Source organism: Cupressus sempervirens, chromosome 3, assembly GCF_028749045.1.
Source record: "Cupressus sempervirens isolate cs-2001-9-10 chromosome 3, ASM2874904v1, whole genome shotgun sequence".
Classification (NCBI taxonomy): Eukaryota; Viridiplantae; Streptophyta; class Pinopsida; order Cupressales; family Cupressaceae; genus Cupressus; species Cupressus sempervirens.
In genome coordinates, this window is record NC_143120.1 from 917566436 (window position 1) to 917592423 (window position 25988).

Below are 25988 nucleotides of genomic sequence, written 5' to 3' on the forward strand. Positions count from 1 at the left end.
AAAATCTTCTATAGTAGGAATATGTTTGTGTTTTTGTGAGATGCGTTGATAAGACCATTAGGATCAAATCCTTGTCTTGCTCTATACCATCCTAGATGATATTGCTCTAACTCTTTCTCTGCAGTTGCAAAGGCAACAGTATTGGGGCAAGTATCATTGCCTATTCCAAATGAGAAGTTACTCCCTGACTCACCTTTAAGTTTCATCATCTTGTCATAATGCTCAAGTTGCCTAGCCAACTCCATCAAAACTATCTTGCCAGGTGGGTACCTTGGAAGTCTCTTGGGACAAATTGTACTTCCTGCTACTCTAATATATATGAATTGCGGAAATTGGATGAACCAACTCCCATACTTCTTAACTTTTACTTCCGCTTCGGTTGAGAACCTTCTAGCACGTGTCCCTTGTAATATCCTTACCATCTTCATGGCAAATGCATCATAAAACATCTTATAATATTTGGTGTTGTGCAAATGAAGTTGTGGATAGCACTCATGCACCAAACATTGCCCTGACCCATTGCCAATCACTCCTAAGGCCTTAAGTCCAGGATTTTCATATAGTCTCGCAATCAGATAGAAAAGATAGGATCCCATGTAAAATTGCTTTTGATTTTGCATTATCCTAAGTTGCAACTCTAAATTTTCACTTATAATCCTAGCCCAATCAAATCTTCTCTCTCCATTTTCAATCTCATCAATAAAATAATACATCCAGTTCTCAAATGGCATACCTTGAGCTACGCCCATGATTTGGCTGAGAAGTACCATAAGGTTACCATACTCCGGCTTGAAATCCGACTTGGTGAGCTTTGATGACTTGGTAACTCTCTTCTTGCCTTCGTGTAACCAATTCTACTTTAGATGAATGAAGTAAGCCTCCTGGTTACCTTGAAAGAACTTGGTTGTTTGATCCATCATTACCACTGTCATGCCTCTATGTTGGGGAATATTGAATACTTCTTCGAACACTTGTCCACTGATATTAGACAACACTCTCTTCCCTTCATCAAAAATAATGGACTTGGTCACAATATCAAACCGTGATGCACACTCCATTACCAATTCTGAACAAGGCAAGGTAGGAGGGAAAGCCGCTACGTGTACAATTCCGCTCTTGTAGATCTTCTTTGCCATGAGGGATCGTCCTTCCTTCAATCTATCCTTTAACTATACCATGTTCACTATACTGATATTGGTATCACTTATTCTCCTCACTTTTGAGAAAAAGGTGGTCTTAGGCATCATGTCTTCCTTGTCTTTTTTGGTATTTGTTCCCTTTGGGGTTCTTACTTGCACTAACATCTACCATCCTAAACACTTATTTCTGCCCCTTCGTTTTAAATGATATGGAATACACTTATCAATCTCCAACCTTCTTTCTATCGATGGAATCTAGCTTATTTCTGCCTCTTTAAGTCCTATCTCTACACTTGTCAATCTCCAAACTTCTTTCCTAAGGATGGGACTACCACTTATTTCTGCCTCTTCGTTACCTTATGATAGACTACACTTATATCTCCCAACTTCAATCCTAGGGTGGTCTAACTTATTTTTGCCTCTCCAAAGGTCCTATCATGAAATCTACACTTATATCCCCAACTTCAACCTATGAATGGAATGATGAAGTGGTGGATGACGAGTGCAAGAAGAAAATAAGGGAAATGAACCAAACAAGAACAAGGAATAGAATCTGCCTTTAAAACCAATCTTCACCTCTAAAAATGAATAGAATTTTACCTTAAATCTGCCTTTACCAATAACCGGGCCCTCTTCAAGTTCGGACCAAATCTCGGAAATTTCAATCCTCCTTGCAAGTAATGATGCCCTGTCAAAAATCAGAATTTCAACTTTCTTGAAATCGCCCACACTTGCCAAAAATTAGACCTTAAATCACATTGTCCTTTCACCAAATAAAATCGCCTAATTCTGGAGGGAGAAATCACAACCAAAGATGGAGAAGTCAAACTTCAAAAAATATCACCCAAGCTGGAAAAAAACAGATCTACTCCAAAAATCGCCCTAGGGCAAAAATTCGCCCAAGGAGGAGAAAAAAATGCCACCAAGAAATGGAGAATCTGCCCTAAAAAATAGCCCAAGTCTGAAATTCACTTCCCTTAGAAGAAAATTGCACATCCAAGGAGGAGGAGGAAAAAGGAATGAGAAAATAAGAGGGGAAGGCCCTCTTATACCACACTTTTGACTCCCCAAGTGGGCCGACCTGCCTGAAGGGAAAACAAAATTAAGTTAGTCCCTTAATTAATGGCCCAGATTTAAATGCAACATTAAAATTACTTAGCCCTGTAGTGAAATTGGCCCATTAATTGCTAGTTTTGATCAGAAATTACAAAATAGAAACAAGGTAAGCCTAGGAGATGCCAAAATTTTCATCTAACAATGCTTTGGTAATTAGAATATCATTAAAATCGAATCTACCAAGCTAAAATCAATTTTCAATTCCAAATTACCAATTTCTTTTAACATTTCTAAAAATCCTCTTGGCAAAATTTCAACCCAATTAATGCAATTTTGCAATTTAATTCAATTTTAATTTTGCAAATACAATTTCAATTTTTTTTTTAACACCAAATTAATCCTATTCCTAGCAGTCAAAATTCAAACTCCAAATCCAATTTCACTATCAAAATTTCCTTTCACCAAAAACAATTCAAGATATTCTAAAACAACTAAATCCAAAATTCATTTTGAAAATGCTCAAGTTTATACAATTATTTCAAATTTTCAAAAAAAATCATCTAAGTAAGAACTTTGCAATTTATCTTGCCAGATATCGTTTTAACCATCGAAAAAATGTTGTTGAAACTTGTTTGGCCTAAGGATAAAATTATATGTTTCGAAAAATCAAATTTCGCGTTGGGTGAAAAATAAACCAAATCAAATCCCTCCTAGCCCGAAGGCGTCCAAGGTATAAAATTACCAACTCAAAAACTTTGGACAATTCCGAAAAATTTTGCTAAGGCAACCAAAAAAATTCACAAAAATTGCCAAGGCTTGCCTGAAAAAAGGAAGTCCCCAAAAATTTTGGGGCAATGGTGTGAAAACCTCACAACACCCCTAAATGTAAGAATTTGGTATAGCTCTAATACCATGTAAGAATTTGTCTTAGGGAAAAATTCACCCAAAATCGTAGAACTTGAACACAAGCACAACTATAGACCAAAAAGGAGTATGATCAATATATCAGAGTATATCCTCATACATTGCTCTGTATTGTATGTTCAAATGAATGTACACACTAGAAGTGCCTGTATATAAAAGCCTCTCAGGAAGCACCTAGAATGTCTCTAAAAAGAGCCAGGAGATAAGATAAGCATGACAACTAAGCACGCGTCTTATCCATCATTCTAGATGAGAGGATAAAAATGACAAGGTGTATCTCAAGTGCAGATGTTGTAGACACCATGTGCTTAATTAGTGTGCTAACTCCTGCGTTGTAGACACCACGTGCATAAAAGAAGTGCGAACTCCTATGTTGTCAACAGGACAACTCACAAGAGTACACATACTCCTAGGTGACTAATAAATAAATAATAAAAAGATGCATTAACCTAAGTAAACTTAAGTAAGTGTAAATAGTGAATACGTATTTACACCAACACTACACAATGAGAAAAAGTTGTAATACAAAAAAAAGGCAAATTTACTAGATATTTGTCCAAATCTAAAACTTAGGAACAAATAAATTCCAATCAAACACAATCCAAAGCACAAAAACCACACCAAACAATAAAAGCGAGTCACTCATGAGTTTTTATGGTAGCAAGAGAGCATAGGGAACCATCGACCACTAATTAGTCCCCAAAAGTAGACAATGAACTGGCTTGACCTAAAGAAGGTAAGGCCAATAAAGCTATCTTCAATAGTAGTAGATTACCATATTCTCTTATAGACCAAAGGTAGAAGAATACCCGAAGACTAAGTTACCGGATTCGAACCTTGAGCCCTTGAACCAAGTTCTAGTGTAAACTTGGTATGGGTTTGCCTATGGGTTCATCTTAGGTTTGCACAGGGTGTGCTTCAATAGTAGTAAGTTATCATATTCTCTTATAGACCAAAGGTAGAAGAATACCTAGAGCCTAAGTTACTAGATTCGAACCTTGCGCCCTTGAACCAGGGTCTAGTGTGAACTCGATACGGGTTTGCCTGTGGGTTCATCTTGGGTTTGCACAGGGTGTGCACCCAACACTATGGGTACTCCCAAATTTGCGGGTGCACAAACCCATTAGTACCTAGTGCGAACCCAGCACGAAGCCAAGAGCACCCACTAAGTACCCAAACATATCCACTAAGTACTTGGGTGAACTCATGAGAACCCATGGTCCAAAGTTTAAAAAAGTCGGCCCAAAGTTTAGCGAAAAACATTTTTATTTTTTTATGTTTTATTTTGAACCCAAAAATGTTGTAATATGCAGCCAGTGAAAATTTCGTAGATGATTTTTTTTTATAATCTATATGATGATTGATGAACATTGAATCATGTTCCATGAACTACATTTTCAGTTTTTTATTAAGTAATTCAATGTAATGGTCAAAAATTAATATACTTTAAGGTATATCTTTGGCATTTAGCATTGATCGATGATCAAGCATCGTTTATTATATAAATTTGTTTTACAATATTGTATATTTCTCTTCTTTTTATGTATATATAACACATATATATACCCAGTTTCTGATTGAGCTTGTGCATGGAGTACTTGTGCAGAACATGTGGAGTAGCTCGAGTTTCGAGCAAGTTGTTGGTTCCCAAAACCACAGATTGGAAATCCAAGAGCTTGCCAATTCTCCAACAAGATTCCACAATCAATTCTGGCCAAAGAACAGGAAAACTTCTTGATTTCCCTGCACTTCAAGCTCCACTACACCTAGGCGGGTAAACCTTCACCTCAAACATTGACTGCTTGGTTCAAGGCTTTTCTATAGTGAATTTAAGCTTTGCGAGTTCTCCGGTTGGCAAGGTCCTCAAACTCGACCAAAATGGGATTGAATGTTGAATGTTTGAATTGAATGAATGTTTTGTATAATATTTGTCAATAATGGATTTGATGCTTGTAAGAAGGAAGATATAGATTTTTTGACTTAAAATATAAGTCTAATAATAACACTTCAATGATTTAAGAGACAAGTGCCTTTGCTTATTTGGGCAACAAAGTCAACTACAATGAAGATTTTCATGTATAACTTTATAAAGTTCTATGCACTTATGTTGTCAACAATTAAATAATCAAGATGCGACAAAGCAAATATATGTATATGCAATCTTAAATTAGTCCAGATTGTACTTTAACTCCTATGGCAAGGAGACAAACTGGACACAAATTCGGAAACAATTTGATATTTCACTATATCTATGATGATCACATTTACGATGCTAAATGACCATTTCCACTTATCTGATATTTTAAATTTTTTACAGAATTTTTTAAGATGATTATAGAGGACGAATCAACTATAGTTTAAATCTCCATACCTTTTAAATAAACAAAAACCAAAAAGACTTTTAATTATTAATAAAATATAATAAATAAATTTATATTACAAAGTCATCTTTAAGCTCCTTATTTCTCCTTACAAATATATATCTCTTTTATAAATGCTTCTCCGAATATGTCTTGTTTTTAATTTTTCATCTGAAAATTTTTTTTTTTTGAGGATGTCGCTTTCATATAGTTTATCATACCTCTTCATTTCTTAAATAATTTTTAACTTTTGATTAACAGGAATCATGGTTTGGTCCGCATCAAGGGAAGGACAAATGCTAGGCCCCAATAATCATCCACGCGCCTTCCAATACTCCTGGAAACACGCACAGTCAAAAATTTATTCATTGACTTTCATGTGTTCACATCCCTGTAACTTGTGATGGCATAAATGCTCTGAATTGTTTGAGGCTTCTGTCAAATGAATAATAGTCTTGGTGAACATGTGAGTATATGGGCGGCATGCCTCCAACAGTTATTAAACAGAGGGAATGTGAATGATAAACTAAAACTCTCTTATGCAATGCAAGAGGTGGGTGTAGAGCCTGATGCGGTCATGTTTTCAATCAGACCTCTCCTTTCACGGGCATCGCAGAGGGGTTACTTTCAATAGTCTCCACATGTCTGTTAAATCTCTCGACTTTGCAGCATCAATGGCATAGGAATGCAAAACAAATTTTGGATTTTCAGAACTCATTTATCCTCTTCTTTCTTCATTCGATGTCCCATATGAAATAAACTACTATCGTGACCCGTGACCCAGGCTCTCTTCCGCTCCTGATTATTTGCTCGTCTGATGCTTCTTAATGGATAATCACTCAATCGTAAACTCTGCAGGCATGGATATAAAAGCCCCAATTCTAGTGGAAGCATTCTATTAGACTTATCAGATAAATCAAGCTCCACCCGGCATGCTAAATGCTGGGAACTCTTTGGAATTTCAGAAAGATTATTTCTGGGCTAAACCAAGGATTCAGAGTTTTCTTAAGCTGCACAAATCAAAAGAGACCTCTTCCAACCATATTCCCCTCAAATACAACTCTTGCAAATGTAGCATGTTTGACAGTGCTGGAGGCTCTGGTAATGAATTACCTAGAATCCGACTGAGATCAAGAACCTTAAGCTTTGATAATGCTGAAGAAGGCACCTTGTGGGAACTTATTAAGTGGATTTTTATGAAGTTTCAAACACCTGAGATTGTAAAGAGACACAAATACTGCACCAGGCCATTCCTCTATGTTGCTATCTGATAGAAGTAATTCTTTGAGTGAATTGCATTGTAAAAGATCACTTGGTACTTCTTCTATTTTGTTTTTGCAAAGACTCAAAGCCAGTACTTCCCCTGCTTGAAACTCACTGTATGATATCTTTATATATTTTTGAATGTCTATATTCCCCTTTTCTCAGAGCACACATTTATATTAATCTGAATTCGTATGGCATTCATAACTAGATGCATATCTAGACGCTAGCATATTACTTTAATTCTAAGAGAATTTTTCTTTCATTTGGTATGCCTCTGTTTTCCAGGTGCAGATTTTTGCACAGACTACCCGACTAAATCTTCCAAAGTGCATGCTCCAAGTCCACACACATTACATTACTCCCTCATCCACATCACATTCTTTAAGTTTAGCATCTTTTGCTATTTACTGTTTTCACATACTAAATAATTACCTACTGAGATCTTGCAGGAGAGTATTTTGAGGTAATCTATTTGACAGTGAAACCTTCAGCACCAACTCTGTGACTATACAACTAGTTCAGAAAGAAACTGTTACTCTAATGCCTTTTCAGAATGTTACAGTTTTGCACTGTACCTGTGCTTAATGCTTCCAGACATATATCTCTATTGCTGCAATAATTATTTATGAGTTTCAACCATAGATTTCCTTCTCATTCAGATTTTACTTTCAATAGATTTAAACAAGCTTTTTGTTTCTGACATTGCTGTTATTTCAATGAAACTTGATTCGTGCACATGCTCATATATAATCAATACTGATTATACGTAAGAATTATTGGTCTGGCTGAGAGTTTACTAACATCATGAACAAGTAGTACTCCTTCATTCCTTTGTATATTGCATCAAGTACTGGTAAGTACATATCTTCAAATACTCAATATGATACCAACCTAACATCAATGAGAATATATATTAGGCCTCCAACATTATTTTATAAATGGAGACCCTAAATTTTGCAAAATTTAGGGCTTCATCACAAGATAAAGGAAATAAAAGGTATAAATTATATATAAAAGGACAACATTAATTCCTTCCCGTGAACTTATGTTTATATACACTTTATATATGTATATGTAAAGGTGAATTTTCTAAATGAATAATACCTATGATTAATGATTATTGAAATGATTAATATTTTAATAAGATCAAGAGAGTCCCTTTTGAGGGAAGATAGTGATCTTAGATTTGCATCACCTCCATAATGTCAGCATGCAAGCTTAGTCTCAATCTAACCAATGTGGGTGAGGATGATAAAAATTTCATGGCCAGAATATTCCGTTCATATCAACATATGCATATGTGATAAGGGCCTTGCATAGAGGTTACCTCTTCCAAGAACCTTAGAGGGAGCACTCTAGAGAAGACGGAGAAGTAACCGAGGATGGTACTACAATCAACATTACATTGTTCGAGAGCGGAGATCCTCAAGAGGGTTAGTACTCCCGATTTGGAGATATATTTAAGGTTTAGGGTTAGGATAGAGGGTAGAATAGTATATTTAGACTACTTATTATTTAATTCTGACATTTAATTTGCAGGTATTACTTGTCCCAAGCTAGCCCTAATAGCAGGGACATTACACAAACAAGAGGTGGTCTGTAAATATCCCTACAGGCGCTGGATCTGTCAAACAAAAAAAGGCATGCGAGAAATTTGTTCTCAGCTAGAAAGTTTTTCATTGGATAGTGATCATTCCTGTCAAGGAAGTCTGCAATTGTCACCTCCCAATTTCAGAACATCAATGTGTTATGCCAAGACTGATGCAAGCAGAGAATCAAAGAGAGCTCTAGAAAGGATCCACAGGAGATGTGAAGGCAATCCCAGTGTGTTTAGCAATGAATGAAGGAACTGCTACATGGGGACGGTTCGCATACTCCCTCAAAGAAATGTTGTCCAATTCAATCTTCCATAATGAATATGCAGCTAAAAGATTATGAGCCCTCATTGAACTTCACCAATGTCGATTTGCAAGAAGACATGTCCACGAGCGTTGACGTAAGCTTCATTTACAAGCTCATACGTACCCAATAGAATTTGACTTGGTTAAGGAATCTACGAATCAGAAAGCTGCAAATAAGGAATGACAATAAAAGAAAAAATGTAAGTAAAAGACATGAAGCCAAAAAGAAGTCCAAAAATTGTGAAATTTGTCAAAGGATTGTTGATGCATGAGAACCCAGACTTTATGGGAAGACTTTACAGCGGAATTCCTTCACATTGTACCTTTTTCATTTATCAACACCTGCCATTGAGTGCTAAAAATAGAGTGTTGATGAATTTCACAGCTAAAATACAAAATTAATGACAATGGAACACCTCAAGCATGTAATTACTCCATTTATCAGAAACAGGAAAGTGGAGGATGTCAAAAAACTGGCAGGAGCAAGTCCACCAAGATAAGGGAAACATGTAAGGGGAAGCATACAGCATGAAGTTTTTAGACAGCCCTAGAATATTGAATTATGGCAATCAAGAAGTTTGCAGACAGAAGAATTCACATCACTGACATCCACCAATGTTCAAACACCAATTTGAAGAAATAATAAGTATGTGGGGACATGATAAAAGCACCTAGCAGCTATCTGCTATAAAGCTCGAGCATGCCCAAATGCAAATCTATCTCAATTATGAGATGCTTGAAGGAAATATAGCTCGCAGCGGACAAGTAATTGCACCAAGCACTAATCGCAAAGGCATGCAACCACCGAGGATGGAGATTTAGGACTGAAGGTGTTTGAATACTCATCAACAATGCTAAATCAAATTAAAATGAGGAGAATATAGTTCAGGATAGAAAATCCCCTCATGGCACCCCCCAACTCATGCCCAACACAGCAAGGAATAGTTTCAACAAAATTGATGAATCTTTGTGTTGATGCAACAAACACACTTCCAGAGTGTCCTCCACAAAAAGGTGAAGGAAGCAATATAATGGAAAGCATTCTCAACTAAATTTCAGGTCAATGAAGGATAAGTCCATTGTAAATGCCTAGCAATTCACAATGGAAGGTCGAGTGCACTCAAATCATGATAATTAAAATAATCTTTTACAAGGATGATTGTCCACCATAGAATGAGAAATACACTCGAGTGTGACATATCGTAACTTACAGAAATATGTAGCAAAAGTATGCTCACCCAAGGCATCCAAAATCCAACACAAACGCAAAACTATTTCCAACACACTTTCAAATGTGTCAGAGAATGCAATATGTGAAGGAGAAGCCTCCAAATGCCCACCCATGGGCTCATCGCAATCTCCACGAGATGAAGGAAAGTTTTGAGTCACGGAAAGATGGGTGATTAGAGTGCTGGTGTTCCAAAATAGGCAAGGCAAAGGATTCAGAAAAATTAGGAGAAGGAAGTTGATCCTACAGTTTAACCACAAGAAATTGTAGACCGAATCAACATATCAAAAGAGAACGGAAAGACAAAAAAGTTTACGAAAGTTATTAGAGAAGAATCAAGGTCCAAAATTCTGTAAATTGCAACTCCTGCAGTCAAAAAGACCAAGGATCAAATTGCTCCACAAGAGTACCATGTTACAGAAGTCGATCTAAGTCATGCCTCTCATGCACAAGCCATGGAAGAGTTTGATATTCAACACGAGTTGTGAAAGACGAGATGAAGAAGCTTGAAGATAAATATTAGAGGGCAAGATCAAGACCTTGTGTGAGTTCATAAAAAGCCAAACTCGTCCAGTGAGAGAAGTCCCATCTTTTGTTCTCCCATTGACTATTCCAACTAAATCTGTAGAGGGCATTCACAAAATTAGACAGATTACTCGAAGTGCAGAGCTTTGGATCAAAGGCATCCAAAATGCAACGTATAAGCATGTTGAGGAATTTGCCACGAGTTCATGACAAGGCATTGGTCATTCTTTCTAGGATATGTTGCATGGGAGAGTCATGGGGGGATGAGTGCATTTATCAAAACGAATTTGTCACAGATTTGCAAGAGTTGATAGAGATGCCTAAGCAGACACCAATTGATGGTAGGGTCAATAGGGAAGGACATGCATATGACTTTTACTTAGTGGTATGGTGCAGTGCTCATGGCTAGGGAGATGTTTGTACGACAGCTGAGGCTATCTGGGAGATCTCCAACATTGTGGCATCAATGCTATCATGAATGATGGTTGAGAATGAGATAATTGTAGACAGCCTAAAGGACAAATTAAAGTTCTTTTGATTGAACTTCTTCACTAGGGATGGCTTTGAGAACCTCTCCACTTTCTCAAATGACATGCACCCAATAGAGGACTTATTGCCAGAATGGGATGAAGGCTTCGGGAAATCTAAGCATGTAGTGACAACCTTGGAATTCAAGCATGAATTAGCACCAAGCGTCAACATGGATGAATTGGGCATAGTATTGGATAAATTCCAAGAATTCAAACATCAAAGTCAAAGATAGATGCATTTAATGCATAGTGGGCATGTGTAGTGGGCATTTATTTTACCCCTCTTCCTCGATAGACATGCTTAGTGGGCATTTATTACCTAAGGTAGTGGATTCTTCTTTGTTGGTCAAAGTTGACCCATCCATTAATGTTCCTAACCCTAATTAGGATTGAGGTGGCAAAATTTGGGCCATCGGTTATTGTTTCAATTTGGGCCACTCATTGTAACTGGGGACCTATATAAAGGCCTTACTTCTAGTTGGTTGGATAATGAATGTTCCTGCATCTATAATAGTTCCATTTGACCCTGCATACAAGGTTAGGTGTAGGTCGGCCCCTACTATTCTATGGCCCTACTATTCTATGAGGGAATCATAGTTCGTGGATGACCGCACTGCCCTTTTTGATAAATGGTAGGGGAGAATGCACTCAGATTTTTCAAATGGCTCCTTGGTGGGTAGTAAGTGGGATCCCTAGGAGAGAATGCCCCTACCATCCACTGGGTGCATCAACTCTTCCAATAATCCAATCGGTCCGACCCCAACTTTTGAGAAGCTAACCATGTCAAGACGGCCCTATTTTTTATTATTGCCTTTCCTAGTCCCCTCACTGACCTTGTAACCCACACTTTCTAAGGGTGAGAGATGCGGTGTTGTTTAAGAAAAAGTTGCCCTGACAATCCTTGCCATGCATTGCTTTATCCTTGCATCAAACCTGGCTTTCTTTTGGCCAAGCCAAGGTTGCCCCAGAGAGGAGAGCTCTTGGCGAGGGAACGATCAAGAAAGAATGGGGGTTGAGTGGGGTTGCAACACAATCCTAAGTACTGGTTGGAACCTACCTAGATCTATCCCTCTAGCTCTAGTAGTGCCAAAACAACGCAAACTATGACAATAGTGTGTGTCTAGTCTAGTAGGAGGGCCCCAACATCTAATCTACCACCGCAACCCCTAAAATAGTAGGGGCCCTCTATCATTAATAAACCTACTACAATAAGCAAATATGAAATATAGAATGTTCTGACCCCATAGAATAGTAGGGGCCCTCCCGGCTTCTATAATAACCCTCCCTAAATAGAATTGAACCTAGTGGATTTTGAGATTGTTGCTATGCACTACCAAGACAATAAAGTTTTTGTTTTACTTTGGTGAATACTTTAAGTGTTTTAGTGCTTGCTTGATCTCTTATTCCCTCATTTAGATTAAGATAGTTTAGATACAATGTTGTGATTGCAATGGAAAATATGATGGTGTTTTGATGAGTTCCTTTGGTTCTATTGGTATGTCTATCTTTGCGCCAAAAGCTCAAGCTATCAATGAATGTCATAAACACCAAACTTGCCCAAATCCACGAGAGACGATTAAGCCATGTTGTGAACCCCGAAGTAGGTGTTGACCACCAAGTCAACAATCTCCCCCTCAGCACTGATTAAGGGTTCCACATCGATAGAATGGAGACTCTCAAGATTCAAACCCGTAACCCAAGGCTCTAATACCAATTGTTGGTATGTTTGTCGCTGCGCCAAAAGTTCAAGCTATCAACAAACATCACAAACACCAGACTTACCCAAATCCACAAGAGGCGGTTAAGCCATGTCACGAACTCCAAAGTAGGTACTGACCACAAAGTCAACAAATTCATAGTTTTGAAAATTTACTAATTGTAAATCATTGTCCAAATTTAGCCTAAATCCACTCTTGTGTATGCTTGACTTATATCATTCGTGTATGCCCAATTATTAAAGAATTTGTCCACCAAAGTACCATCTGTTGTTGTCATTACCCTTAGCATTAGAGTAGAATCGTTGAACCTTGTCTCCTTTGCTTTCTACATATTTTGTGAAAATCCCAAAAAAGTACTTCACTATAAAATCTTTCAATAGCTCCCACATCCAGAATGATTTGAAATCAATCTAAGTGAACATATGTAAGGCCCCTTGTGATTTTCAGCAAATCACATCAACCAATGAGCTTATCCACTCTCAAGTCCTGACGCGAAAGGATCCGTGGAGTTTGTTGTGTGATCTTCTGCAAATTTAGCACACAGACAATTTTGATCAAGAGAGGATAAGATACTTCGGTATTTTGTTCTATTGTTTGGTGAGTCATAAAACACACATCAACAATACCAAGAACTACCACAATTTTGAGGAAAATTGGCAAACCCTTAAAAACTTTGCAGATGAGTAGGATGCCCCAAAATAGATGGCAAGATACTATGATGTGAAGTTTATGAAGCATCAACTTTTTTGGGAAAAAGGGTAAAAACCTTGAAACAACATCCCATGAGAACTTCATGTATTAAAGAAACCAGAAATGATTTTTGAAGCAAAAATTTGACCAAAACCTAACATGGTTTTTGAGGGAAATAATGGATCGAACACGATTTTTGAAGTGAAAAATCAATCAGAACCAAACAAAAGATGAGATACGAATCAAAGAATACGAAACTCCATTTTTGAGGGAAAACGATAAAATGCAACTAATTTTTTAAGGAAAAAAATAAAAGTCCAACAAAAAATTTCAAGGGAAAGAATTATGAAAACCCATTAGAAATTTTTTGAGGGAAAAATCATAAACCCGACAAAGAAACCTTCATGCAGCAAAACATGAGACTTCATATGGTAAAACAGCACATGCAAGAATATGCAACTCACAAGAAGCACATGCAAGTACATGAAACCCTTGAAATTCTTTACCAAAAATCTTAGAAGACATATCACAAGAAGCACATGCAAGTACATAAACCCTTGAAATTATTTGCCAAAAATTTCAAGGGAAAGAATTATGAAAACCCATTAGAAATTTTTTGAGGGAAAAATTATAAACCCAACAAAGAAACCTTCATGCAGTAGAACATGAGACTTCACATGGTAAAACAGCACATGCAAGAACATGCAACTCATAGAAAGCACATGCAAGTACATGAAACACTTGAAATTCTTTACCAAAAATCTTAGAAGACATATCACAAATTTTCATAAAATACCTCTAACAATTTTTATTTCAAAAAATCGAAAAACAAATTTTCGCCAAACTTTATGAAATCCTATAGAACCACTCTAATAACATGTTATGGTAAATCAATGTTGTTAAATAGAGGACACGAAAGCTCCTTATACAGATTTACAAAGAGGATGTTTCTAAAGACCAAAAAATTAGAAACTATCTACTAAACTAAAGACTAAGATAACCATTACAAAAACATTATAATATTCTAATAGTTACCTCATCCATGGATGAGGTTCAAGAAGATCGGTTATTCAACATATTATTTTTGACATACATTGAAACACGTGAGACAACCTTTTGAGGGATAGAGAATAATTTACACAAATTGTTCACATGTGGCAATGGCCTCCTATCTAAATTATTGGCCTTTCTATCCGAGATGGCTTGACAACTAGGCAGGCTTTCATCTCTCCATGGGTTGTCATTCCCAATTCCCACACAAACCATTAATGTTTAACATGGGATATCTCTCTAATAACCCTCTGCAATACAACTAAGGTAATTGGGATCAAGAAGTGCCCATTCTAATAACCCTTCTTGCTTTCTTGCAAGAACAAACAAATGGCCTTCTTGGGTGAGATAAAGGATAAAAGGATAAAAAAGTGTTTTCGAACCCCATAATTGTTTAATTTATACAAGTCATTAAGGGGATTCTAGGGGAGCAACTCTAAAAGAACATAGTCACAAGTTTAATAGGGGCATTGCATCCATGTTCCTAGCCATGATGGCAGATGTTGGGGAGCCACTAGTGATTGTGAAGACCCTATTTGATTGCCACAGGATTTCTACATTATGTGGACAAGGGGACAGACAATGGAGAAGTATCATCTCATTTTCACATATATAGATTCACCTTTCCCTCATCACTATCCATATGCAAAGATGTGCGCTTTTCCTCAAGTGCATCCCAAGGGCTTGCATCGATAAAGGCGCTTGACTAGTTACGGGACTTCATCTGCCCAAGTTGCATTTGAGCAATGTGGAAGGGCAGTTAAGGGTAATAGCAATTTAAGACAATTTTGAATTATATATAAATTTTAGATTTAGATGGTTGGTCTCTCCTTTAGTTTGTTTTCTAATGCTCACAAGTGTGGTAGAAGGATAGGATTTATTAAAATATGCAATTAATGGGATTTGACAATAGGCTATTTGCTCCATTTTATCTTATGGGAGCCTCGTAGATATGGAAATTGGAAATAATTATCCACCCCATTTCTCGTACTAGTTTCGAGTGGCAGGTAAATAACTATATATACCTTAGTTAACTAGGTTCGGACCTTGGAGCTCAGGTCCAGATCCGGATTCATTTGGGTTCAGATTCGTGCTTAGATCCGGCTTTGGGTCCAAGCAAGGTCCCTGATTGGGACTGTGGGCCATAAAAGTATTTCAAATTACATTAAAATATCGTTTTTTAAATATTTTCAATGTATGATTTTCTTTACAATATTAACATTGATTAATGAGCAAGTATTTAATGTTTATCTTTGACATTTGGCATTGATCAATGATCAAGTAACATTGATATATTCATACTATGAAATGACTTCGTAAGTTAGTTTTACAACTATGCATGTTTCTTGTTTTCTTTGGCATATATTACATACTCAAGAACCCACCCACGAACCCAATTTTTTCCTGTTGCCCGAACCCACAAACCCGAACCCCAAACCTGAATCCGTCCACGAACCTGAATCAGCAACATAGCACTTTACTAATAAAAAATAGAATATTGTATTCAATTGTTAGTCCAAATTTTTGCCAGCTTTTCCCAAATTAAACCTATGCAATTGAATTTCATATACACCTTTAAAATGCCATGTAAATGGAATGTCATGAAGTCTAAATCACAAAATTCATGGTCACGTTCAAGTTCAGGTAAAGATAAAAATTAAAGGCAAAACAATTGTAATTAAATTGATCTAATATGATCTATGGTGTGATAGATCTAACGAATGTAGTGAAGAAATGAAGCCAAGAACATTGGAATATGGTCTATGGTATGATAGATCTAATAATTCTACCTTATATGCTTGTAGTGATGCAGATTGGGCAAGGAATATTGATGACATGAAAGGCACAAGAGGAGGAGCATTCTTCCTAGGTGGGAGATTGGTTTCATGGCTAAATAAGAGAAAGGATTGTACATCTCAATCTACTACAAAAGCAAAGTATGTGGCCGCAACAAATAATTGTATATGGTTGACTTGGATGAAACAAATGTTGAAAGACATTGGTATATCCTTTACTGAACCTATTATTAATAATTGAGCATTGTGATAATACAAGAACTATAAACATGTTGAGGGATCCAGTTTTACATTCAAAAACTAAGCGCATATCTATTAAATATCATTTTATACGAGAAAAAGTTGCAGAGAAGCAAGACTGGAATATGTGAGCACAAAGGAACAAGTTGAAAATATCTTTACCAAGCCTTTGCCTAAAGATACCTTTGAATATATCAGGGGTAAGCTTAGGGTAATGGCCCTACCTTATGAAGACTAATTGATGCAGGAATGCATCAATCTAATACAATTCAGAGCACATTCATTCATCTGGACATGATGCTTGGTACTGCTCCTAAGGGGGAGCGGTTGCATAGAGGAATCTAAGATCTCTTTTGATCAAATTTTGATAACAATGTTTGTTAGCACTTATCTTCGCTTTTGGTTGCACATCGGCTTGATCGAAGGCAACTGATTGGAGATCAGAGGTATTGCATATTTTCTTAAGGGGGGAAGGATCTTCTTAAGGGGGAGAGCTTATTGTTTCAGATTCTTGACATTTTTATGGCACCCTTTGCCACTGATGTCAAAGAGGGTGAGATTCATGTGAAAAACCTTTCATTAGGGAAGGTATGTGTATCAGAAGCTGAAAGGCTACATATTTTGAGAATATTCAGAAATGTGTACTTAGATGATACTTTTGGGTTCATTGTTCTCCACCATATGTCGCCATCAATTCCAAAGGGGGAGACTATTGAGAGTATAGAAGATTGTTGGCACTTGGGGAGATTGTAGCATACTAGTAAGCAAAGAGTTATGCGAGAGGTAGTTGCAGCATTTTGACTGTAACTCAATAGTGAGTAGGAAATAATATAGGTGACCATAGAAGACAATAGAAGACTCATTGTTGTGTGTCTGTTCAGATTTGTGGATCATTTGGCTAATGCTAGAATGCTTGTTGATGTGTAATGTGCGGCATATTTCACTGGTAGCCAACTCGACAATGTAGCGCTTGATTATTATTGGCAAGAGATAATTATGTACTGAAGCCTGCTAAATACTTTACGTAATGATTGTATAATTGCTTAAGGAGGCGTGTGTACCTTATTGTCATCCTATGTAGTCAATTGTGCATTAGGGAAGTCCTAACAGGCCGACCTAATTGATTATTTATAGTGGGTATAAAGGAAAGTTATTTTCCTCATTTGCAAAGTATGGGATGATGTAATAAATGCGAGCCTTGGGGCTGGAATATCAGATCAAAGAAAGATTGTCAAAGACTTTGAGAACAGGTATGAGTAGAATCTATCATTCCTAGTGGACTTCAAAGGAACTGTTTTGGAAAGTAAGTTGTAGATTAGTCAGTTCATGTTTATTGGATTTGTTATCCGAAAGTAAAGGTGATTTAACCTTTCATCCTTTGAGTAGTGTGCTCAAGCAGCATGCCTTTTGGTCTCATCAGCTTCTAACAGGGGTTGGAACCTTCTAACAAGGGTTCAAAGCCCTTTAAAAGGGATTTGTCCTTTAACAAGGACAACTGTACTAAATGCACTATATTTGACTCCTAACAGGGTCACATCCTTTAGCAAGGAATTTATATATTAGTGCAATATCTAGTGGGTGCCATCCCTATCGGGGTTTTTCCCTTTGATCAAGGGTTTTCCTCAAGAACCAAAATCATTGTGTTATGTTGTTTGGTTTCTTGTTATTGTGCATTGTTATTTTGGTAGTTGGTGATCAATTTTATTAGTTTGTAATTAACTGCCTTTATCCACAATTGATCTTCTTAACCTTCATATTATTGGGAACTTCTTACTGATCCCCTTTTATCCATTTCTTCTTTGTCCATCCCCCCACACACTTCTTTCATTGTCCTTGATTCAATCAATTCTTTGATAGAACATGCCTTCTTATTGATCTTTAAATTCCTAGACCTTGAACTTAAACTTGTCCATGGATTCAATTTTGTCTTTGAACCCGGACATGTTCCCATGTGCTTGATAAGGCTTGATCTTTAAAATTATTTCTTCAAGCTTGATCTTCAAATTTTATTTCCTTTATCCAAGCTTCCTTATCATCTGTAAGTGTTATTCTCCTCCATCCTCCTTTGAGCTTGATCTCCTTGAACTAGCCCTCTTCACCATTTAATCAGCCATTATCTTGTATGAAGTTCAAAGTTAGCATTTTGCACAGAAATCTGATTGAGAAAATGAATTTCGGGCTTTACTATCCCTGATTTTAACAAAGATTTGTGGCTTTATGATTAAGAAAATCATAGCGCTAAAAGTTGCAAAAGTAGTTCAAGTCTGAAGAAAAAATCTGATAATCAAGCCTGAAGACAAGTCCCACGAGCTCAAAAAATAAGACTCAAATACTACAATGTAAAATATAATTTAGGCATTAGTCCTAAGATCTGATGATGGAAAAAAACATTTAAAATCTGATTGGTTCCATAAACGATTCTGACACCTGCAACTTTCTCACAACGCTTCCTTTCAAAAATCTCAGACTTTGGAAATACCATCTTCCTTAGGATAAAGTTTTCAGACCTATGCCTGAAACCTGAAGCTTGCTATCTCCTTTAGGATTTGTAATGCAATCTTCTGATTTTGGAGTCGAGGCTTATGATCTCTCAGACTCGGCTAAGGATCCAGTTCAATTTCTTTACTACTGATTTTGTGCTCGCAAAAATCACCGCCCTTATAGAGTGTTTTTCAGACTTTAGTCTCAAGACATACAATTTGCAGCTTCTTGGAGTTCTGGTCCTTCTTACTCACTTCCTTCTTCAACTCTACAACATTACCTATTGGGGATATAATCAAGCTTTCCAACACCATTCAAGCTCTTTGTAACACTAGAGAATTTTGCTAATCTCTGATTTTGCATATGATCGCCAACTCTTGTAGAAATTTCAGATCTCAGTCTAAAACTTATGAATTCTCAGCCTCCCAAACTTTTGATTTTCACCTCTGCCTCAAAAAAAATCAATTTTGACTCTGTACCTTAGTTTGGACAGAAGCCAATCACGAAATTATCTCCAATGTCTGATCTTCTTTCACCAGTGCCCACTTTACTCATCTTCAACCTTTCCTTGAATCGCTAGTTGTTAATGGCCTCCTCGAGCAGCCTCTTTTTGTTTCCCTTTGACCTTAGTCTTGAGTCAACCCCTATGCATTGTACTTCCTTCTTGTTGGTAGATGACCTTTTTATATGCTTTTGGCATTGGTGAACATCTCTGCAATGAATTTGATATAAAAACAATTTGCCTCTTAAAAAATCAGACTTCATGGAACTTAACTTTTAATTTCCTTTGATTTGCAGTTAATTTCATTTTCCAAAAGTTCTTTTAAATCCATCCTTAAAAATGCACAAGCCCTCATTGTGGAAATTCGCCATTCATGGTGACTAATCCAGTTGTAATTCACTTGCCTCCCTGGTGGAGATTCAATCCTCACAGGGACAAATTAGTCCCTTTAAAATTTCATCTTACTTGTCCATTCACTCACCAAAAGGGAAAACTGACTCCTAAAAGGACAAACACTTTCCTTGCTCACTTCGTTTACCAAGGAGAAAATTGACCCTTATAGGAATAATCTTGATCTCAGCACTTCATCTCTTCATCCACTCATCTCAATCCTCAAGTAGAAAATCAACCCTTATAGGGACAAGTGGAAAGTCTATAGGTACATGGACAAGTGAAAATTCCTTGTCCATATGTACAACTTGGGTCCCTTTACGCTTCAAGTGAAAAATTTAGCTTCATAGGAACAGAGTGGAGATTCAATGATCATAGGGACTAGTGGAAATTCCATGTCCATAAGGACTTTCCACTTCCATTCTGAAAATTACCCCCAAGTGTCAACTCAGTGGAGAAATGACCTTTATAGGGACAAAGTGGAAATTCCTCATCCATAGGTATTTTTCACTCAAACTTTATCCAAAGTTTTTCAAAGTCTTAACTCATTGGAGAAACAACCTCCATGGGGGTAAAGTGGAAATTTCTTGTCCACAGGGACTTTCCACTTCAAAGAATTTTCCAAGTGTCTCTCAAGTGGGAAAACAGCCCCTATAGGGATTTTTACCTTTTGACCTTGTTTCTCATGTCCTAGATTGGAAATTTGACCTCCATAGGGACTGAAGGTATTTTTAATAGATTTGTATTTGTTCTTGCTTCCCAAGAGTAGAAAACTGACCTCCATTTAGAATTTTCATCAGGATTTAGTAGGAAATTGATTTCTATAGGGATTAAGAGCCCAAAGTTGGTAAAAAAGAAATCCCCGTAAGTAATTTGCCCCTCTCCTACATGATTTCATTGTTTTAGTCCAAATTCACAAGCAAAAGATGGCACTAATACATCCTAAACCATTTCACTAGATAATAAACTTCAACACTAAGAGTTTCATCCTCAGATCTTTGACAATTTTAACAACTAGACCCTAGTGACCGCAACTATATGACTTGCCCATATCTGCAACTTTGGAGGCTTGAGGTTTAACCACATCTCAATGCATAATGGAAACCCTCAGAAATTAAACTGACACTCTACTGCCAAAACCCTAAGTTACAGATTCAGATGCAGATTCAAAAGAAGATACAAGAAGCATGATTTCTTTTGAGGGAGGATGCGGAAGTGTATGGATATCTGTGTGTGTAAACTAGATATTATATATATAGACTATATGATATTATATATAATATATAATATTGCTAAACATTATATATAACACTACTAAATATTACATATATATAAATATTATCTATATAATACATAGTTCCAAAAATCACCTTGAAATCGCCAAAATCGCCGATTTGGCGATAAGATTCATGACTCACGATTTTTTTGGGATCGGAAATCGTTGAAGGCGATTTTTTCTTCTGAATCACCCAAATCAGCGATTCATAGCAAAAATCGCCAGAATCGCCATCGGGTATCTCCAAAAATCGATCGCACCAGCAAGCATAAAAAGTTGGATTTTAAAAAAAAAACACATGTTTTAGTTGCTTTCTAATTTGTCTTTCCTCTTTGTTATAACCCTAAAGAGCCTTCTATTTGCTTAGCATGAGTAGAAGAGAGGAAGAGTGAGAGAGAAGAAGAGAAAAGAAAATCCATAGGTTTCCAACCGGCAAGAAAGAAGAGCACCAAAGAGATCAGAAGTCCATCTGGGGAGGCCATAAATTGCATTGGGAGCATTAAGGAGTCAATATCAACACTCCTCAACTCATTTGCAAGAGGTAAGTGCTAGTTTTTTTTTTGCATGTTAGTGTATTATGCATTTTTTGTTAAATTTTTTTAGTGTTCATTTGCAAATCTTTAATGTTTTTTATTTCTACTAAATTGCAAACTAGGGTTTGTTGTTTTGTAGTTTTTGTTTATTAGTTGCAAACTTTGATATTTTACATGAATTTTTTTATTGCAGCAGCCCTTTGCTTTCATTTTCCAATTTCCACAATGGGTAAAAAAGATGACTGTTGGAAATATAATGAAGAGTTCCCGGGAGAACCAAATATCAAAATGTATATTTTGCAAAGAAAAAATAAATTCGGGAAGTATCTATAGATTGAAATACCACATTGCTGGCATACCTGGCCATGATGTCACAGTTTGCACTCATCAAACTGCTGAGGCAAAACGCACTTGTTTAGTGGCATTAGAAATAATTGAACAAGACAAGTTGAATAGGAAAATGCAACTTGAAGGGTTAAGAGGTATTGGCTCCCATGCTCCCACATCCGCAACCGCATCTACATCTGCATCTGCATCTGCATCGGCTTCCGCATCCGTAGGTTGTGTTGGAGAGGGTTCTTCCAGGCCTCCTTTTCATCCTAGTGCTAGTGCTCATGCGAGTGTTAATGCTAGTGGTAGTCGGTCTTATACTGAGACAGAGTCCAACACCAACCTATTGCGGCCTAGAGTGCGAAAAAACAGAATGGATAGTTACTTTGTGCTCCGCACTACTCCTGGCTCCCAACCCACGCTTGAGGGCATGGGTTTGAACAAGGAGATTCATGATGCTGCCAGAAAAGAGATTTGCAAATTCTGGTACTTTTGCAACATTCCATTTATTGCAGCCAGGTAATTGATTCTTTTTTCTTTGTTATCTTTAAAGTTAAAGTTGAAAGTAAAAGTAAAACTTTAATTATATCTACTTGTTTTATGATTTGAGTTTTTGACATCTAAATTTCTAATCAATATCATTATCTATTTGTCACAGGGCTCCTTATTGGCAGAACATGATAGATGCAGTTGCCATTTGTGGTCCGAGGTTTAAAGCCCCAACTGAGGCTGAGTTGAGTGGATACCTCTTGGATGAAATGGTTGAGGATATGAGGCATGAGCTTGAGGACAACCAAAAGGAGTGGATCAAAAAAGGGTTGCACCATCATGACTGATGGTTGGACAGATAGGAGGGGAAGAACACTCCTCAATTTTCTTGTATCCTATGGAGGTGATTGATCATTCTACTTTCCTACATACATAATTTTGAATCGTGATTGACTATTTCAAATTTTGATTTGTTGATTGCTAATAGTAATTATAATTCGTTGTTTTGTTACTTGTAGGATATACCATGTTCCTCAAATCCATTAATGCTTCTGCTCATGTAAAAAACGCCACATACTTATGTAGGTTATTGAGGAAGTTATAGCAAAGGTGGGGGAACAACATGTGGTGCAAGTGGTGACAGATAATGCAGCAAGTTATGTTGCTGCAGGTAAACTTTAAACTTTTCAAGTTTTGAAAATAAATTTATTTGAATTTTGAACTTTTTCTAATTCCAACTTAGAATTTCTAAGTTTCCTAAGTTCTAACATGTTTGAAATTTGAATTTCTAATTAACTTAAAATTGTTGTAGGTAAACTTTTGATGGAGAGGCACCCCACCATATTTTGGTCCCCTTGTGCGGCACACTGCATTGACCTCATGTTGGAGGAAATTGGCAAACTTGAGTGGGTCAAGTCATGTGTGGAAAGGGCAAAAAGCATTTGCAAGTTTATTTATAATCATTCATTTGTCCTTAGCACAATGAGGAAGTACACAAGAGACAAAGAGTTAGCTCGTCCAGGGATCGCGAGGTTTGCCTCGAATTTCATCACCTTGCATTCCTTGTTGACATCAAGGAATGATTTGAGGAGCATGTTTGTTGGGCGGGAGTGGATTTCATCTTCCTATGCTACGACCACTGCAGGGATAGATGTGGTGGATTGCATATTTGATGATGATGGTTTTTGGAAACCTACTAGAGAATTCCTTAAGGTAAATTTATTGCAATTTAACATTTAATATTTTACAGTTTACTATGCTAATTGTTTAATGATTTAGTTTTACCTTAAGTTATATTATTGAATTATTCTATATTTAAGTTTTGACTCAAATTTTTGTTTTACTTTATATGTAGGCCACTAAGCCCCTTGTATCTCTCCTACGAACTGCTGATGGGGAGAAGCCCTCTATGGGCTACATATATGAGGCATGGATAGGGCCAAGGAGGCCATTAGAGCCCAGTATGCAGAAGTGCAGGAGAAGTATGCCCCTATTTGGGACATCATTGATAGGAGATGGCAGAATCAGCTCCACAGACCCATCCATGCAGCAGCTTACTTTTTGAATCCGGCATTTCGTTTCCGTCCTGACTTCAAGGCGAATGAGGAGGTTCTCACCGGATTATATACAATGGTCCAGAGGCTGAGTACTGATGAGGATAGCAGTGCTGCAATTATTGAGCTTGATAAGTTCAATAATAAAGAAGGGCCACTTTTCTCTAGCAGGATGGTCATAGATGCTTGGGAAACAATACAGCCAGGTAAAAATTAAATAATATATTCAATATTCATGAATTTAGATTCTAAACTTAAAGTTGATTATGTAATTTTAGAGTTAACTTGTAATTTGTAATTTGTAAATGAGACTAATTGTTTTTATTTTCCCTTATTTCAGATAGATGGTGGCAAATGTTTGGGGCCACAACCCCAAAACTTCAAAAAAATTGCCATCCGTATTTTGAGTCAGCCAAGCAGCGCTTTTAGATGTGAGCACAGTTGGTCCATGTTCGAGCACATCCACTAGAAGAGGAGAAACAGGTTGACAATGCAGAGGTTGAATGATCTTGTCTTTGTTGATTACAACCTCCGTCTTAGGATCAGACAGATTTTGGGCACTCACTCCTCTCCAATCATTTTGGAGGAGATTGATCCAGAATCAGAGTGGCTCACAAAGGTTGTGGATCCAGTCTTCACTGAGGAGGACCGTGTGTGGATTGACAAGGTGGATATTGAGGTTGAGGCATCTAGAGCACGTTCTTCAGGCATTGGTAGACGCACACGTGCACGCACAGACACAGGCCCTAGCGACGTTCGTGAGCCCATCTTACATGCAGGAGATATGGCTCGGCAGTCCTCTAGGACCTACATTAGACGCCTTGCTACTAGGCAGACTGGATACTCAGAGGTTGAAGCTGAGGCTACAACCGAGCTTGAGGATGGTGTTGAGGATGATGATGACTATGAGCCTGAGGCTTGAGCTGGAGCCTTGCTTTTATATTTTGTTTACAGATATTGATACTGAATCATTGCTAGACATATGTTTCAAACTTTCATGGATCTTCATCTTAGATTCTTACGCACATTTATGATTTGATGTCTTATGGATCATCTTACATACATTCTATGATTTAAATCATTATGATCATTTGATTTCTATTTACTTCAGCTAGCCTACAATTTACATTTTAGATAACATAGTTACATATGTGATGGATTTTATGTTCCATGTTTATGTATGTTAAGTTTTAACTTCTATTTGATGATGTTATAGTGTGTTTAAGTTATATTCAATAAAGGGTGCATGAAATAAATTTTAAATTGTTAAAATCTTTAAATTTAAAGGGTTTTTTCAAATTTGCCGATTCATCGCCGATTCATTGCCGATTCACGATTCGATTCAGCCTTGCCGATTCCGATTCATGTTACTTTGATATAATATAATATTGTAATATATATAATAATATTTTTAAATTTTATCAGTAAAATTTTATTTTAAAAACTAAAATAATAACCCAAAAATATATAAAAGTGTGATGCTTATAAAAATTCAGTCTGTTGTACTTCTCCTCCCTTTTCATTCAGATCGCTATTTCTCCTAGACTTTCCGTCTTTGCGCACGCTCAAAAAAAAATTCATGGGGTAGAAAATGAGAATACGGTTACTGTCTACATGTGGAGGTCGGTTCCTTGGTTGGAAAGCAGAGCCAATCTTATTGTCTTGGAGGATACAATGGGCTGGAGTTGATGATCAATTCACAGCCAAGCTTTCCGACTCCGGCCTATCAAAGCTCATCAATAGATCTCAACAAGACAGAGCAGATTAAACGGAGTGGGATTTCAATTGAAGCTCTGAGAAAACAGAGCAGGTAAATAGTCGTTCAACCCTGCGCGCATCCTGCTGGCATCCACTGGGCTTCTGGACACACCAGGCATCCACACATCACGCACCAGCTTCCACATCCACCCTGGGCCAGGACAAATTGGTATCTTAGCCAAAACCCTAGGACTACCAAACAAAAACAGCGGTCCTCATTTGCAATGGGACGATGCTATGAAAAGGTCACAAT

The 25988-nt window shown here is 37.1% G+C and overlaps 2 protein-coding genes across 3 annotated transcripts in view; one reads left to right on the forward strand and one right to left on the reverse strand.

Moving 5' to 3' along the window:
• LOC149569744 (secretory carrier-associated membrane protein 2-like) overlaps positions 1-25988 on the reverse strand; it is a 48915-nt gene that overhangs the window by 14306 nt on the left and 8621 nt on the right. The gene's annotated exons all lie outside the window — the stretch shown is intronic.
• LOC149569745 (uncharacterized) lies at positions 6412-22783 on the forward strand. Its single transcript, XM_089823431.1, has 4 exons — positions 6412-6580; positions 8285-8569; positions 22166-22454; positions 22594-22783. The coding sequence occupies exons 1-4, from the start codon at positions 6412-6414 to the stop codon at positions 22769-22771; spliced, it is 921 nt and encodes a 306-aa protein (XP_089679557.1). The 3' UTR covers positions 22772-22783.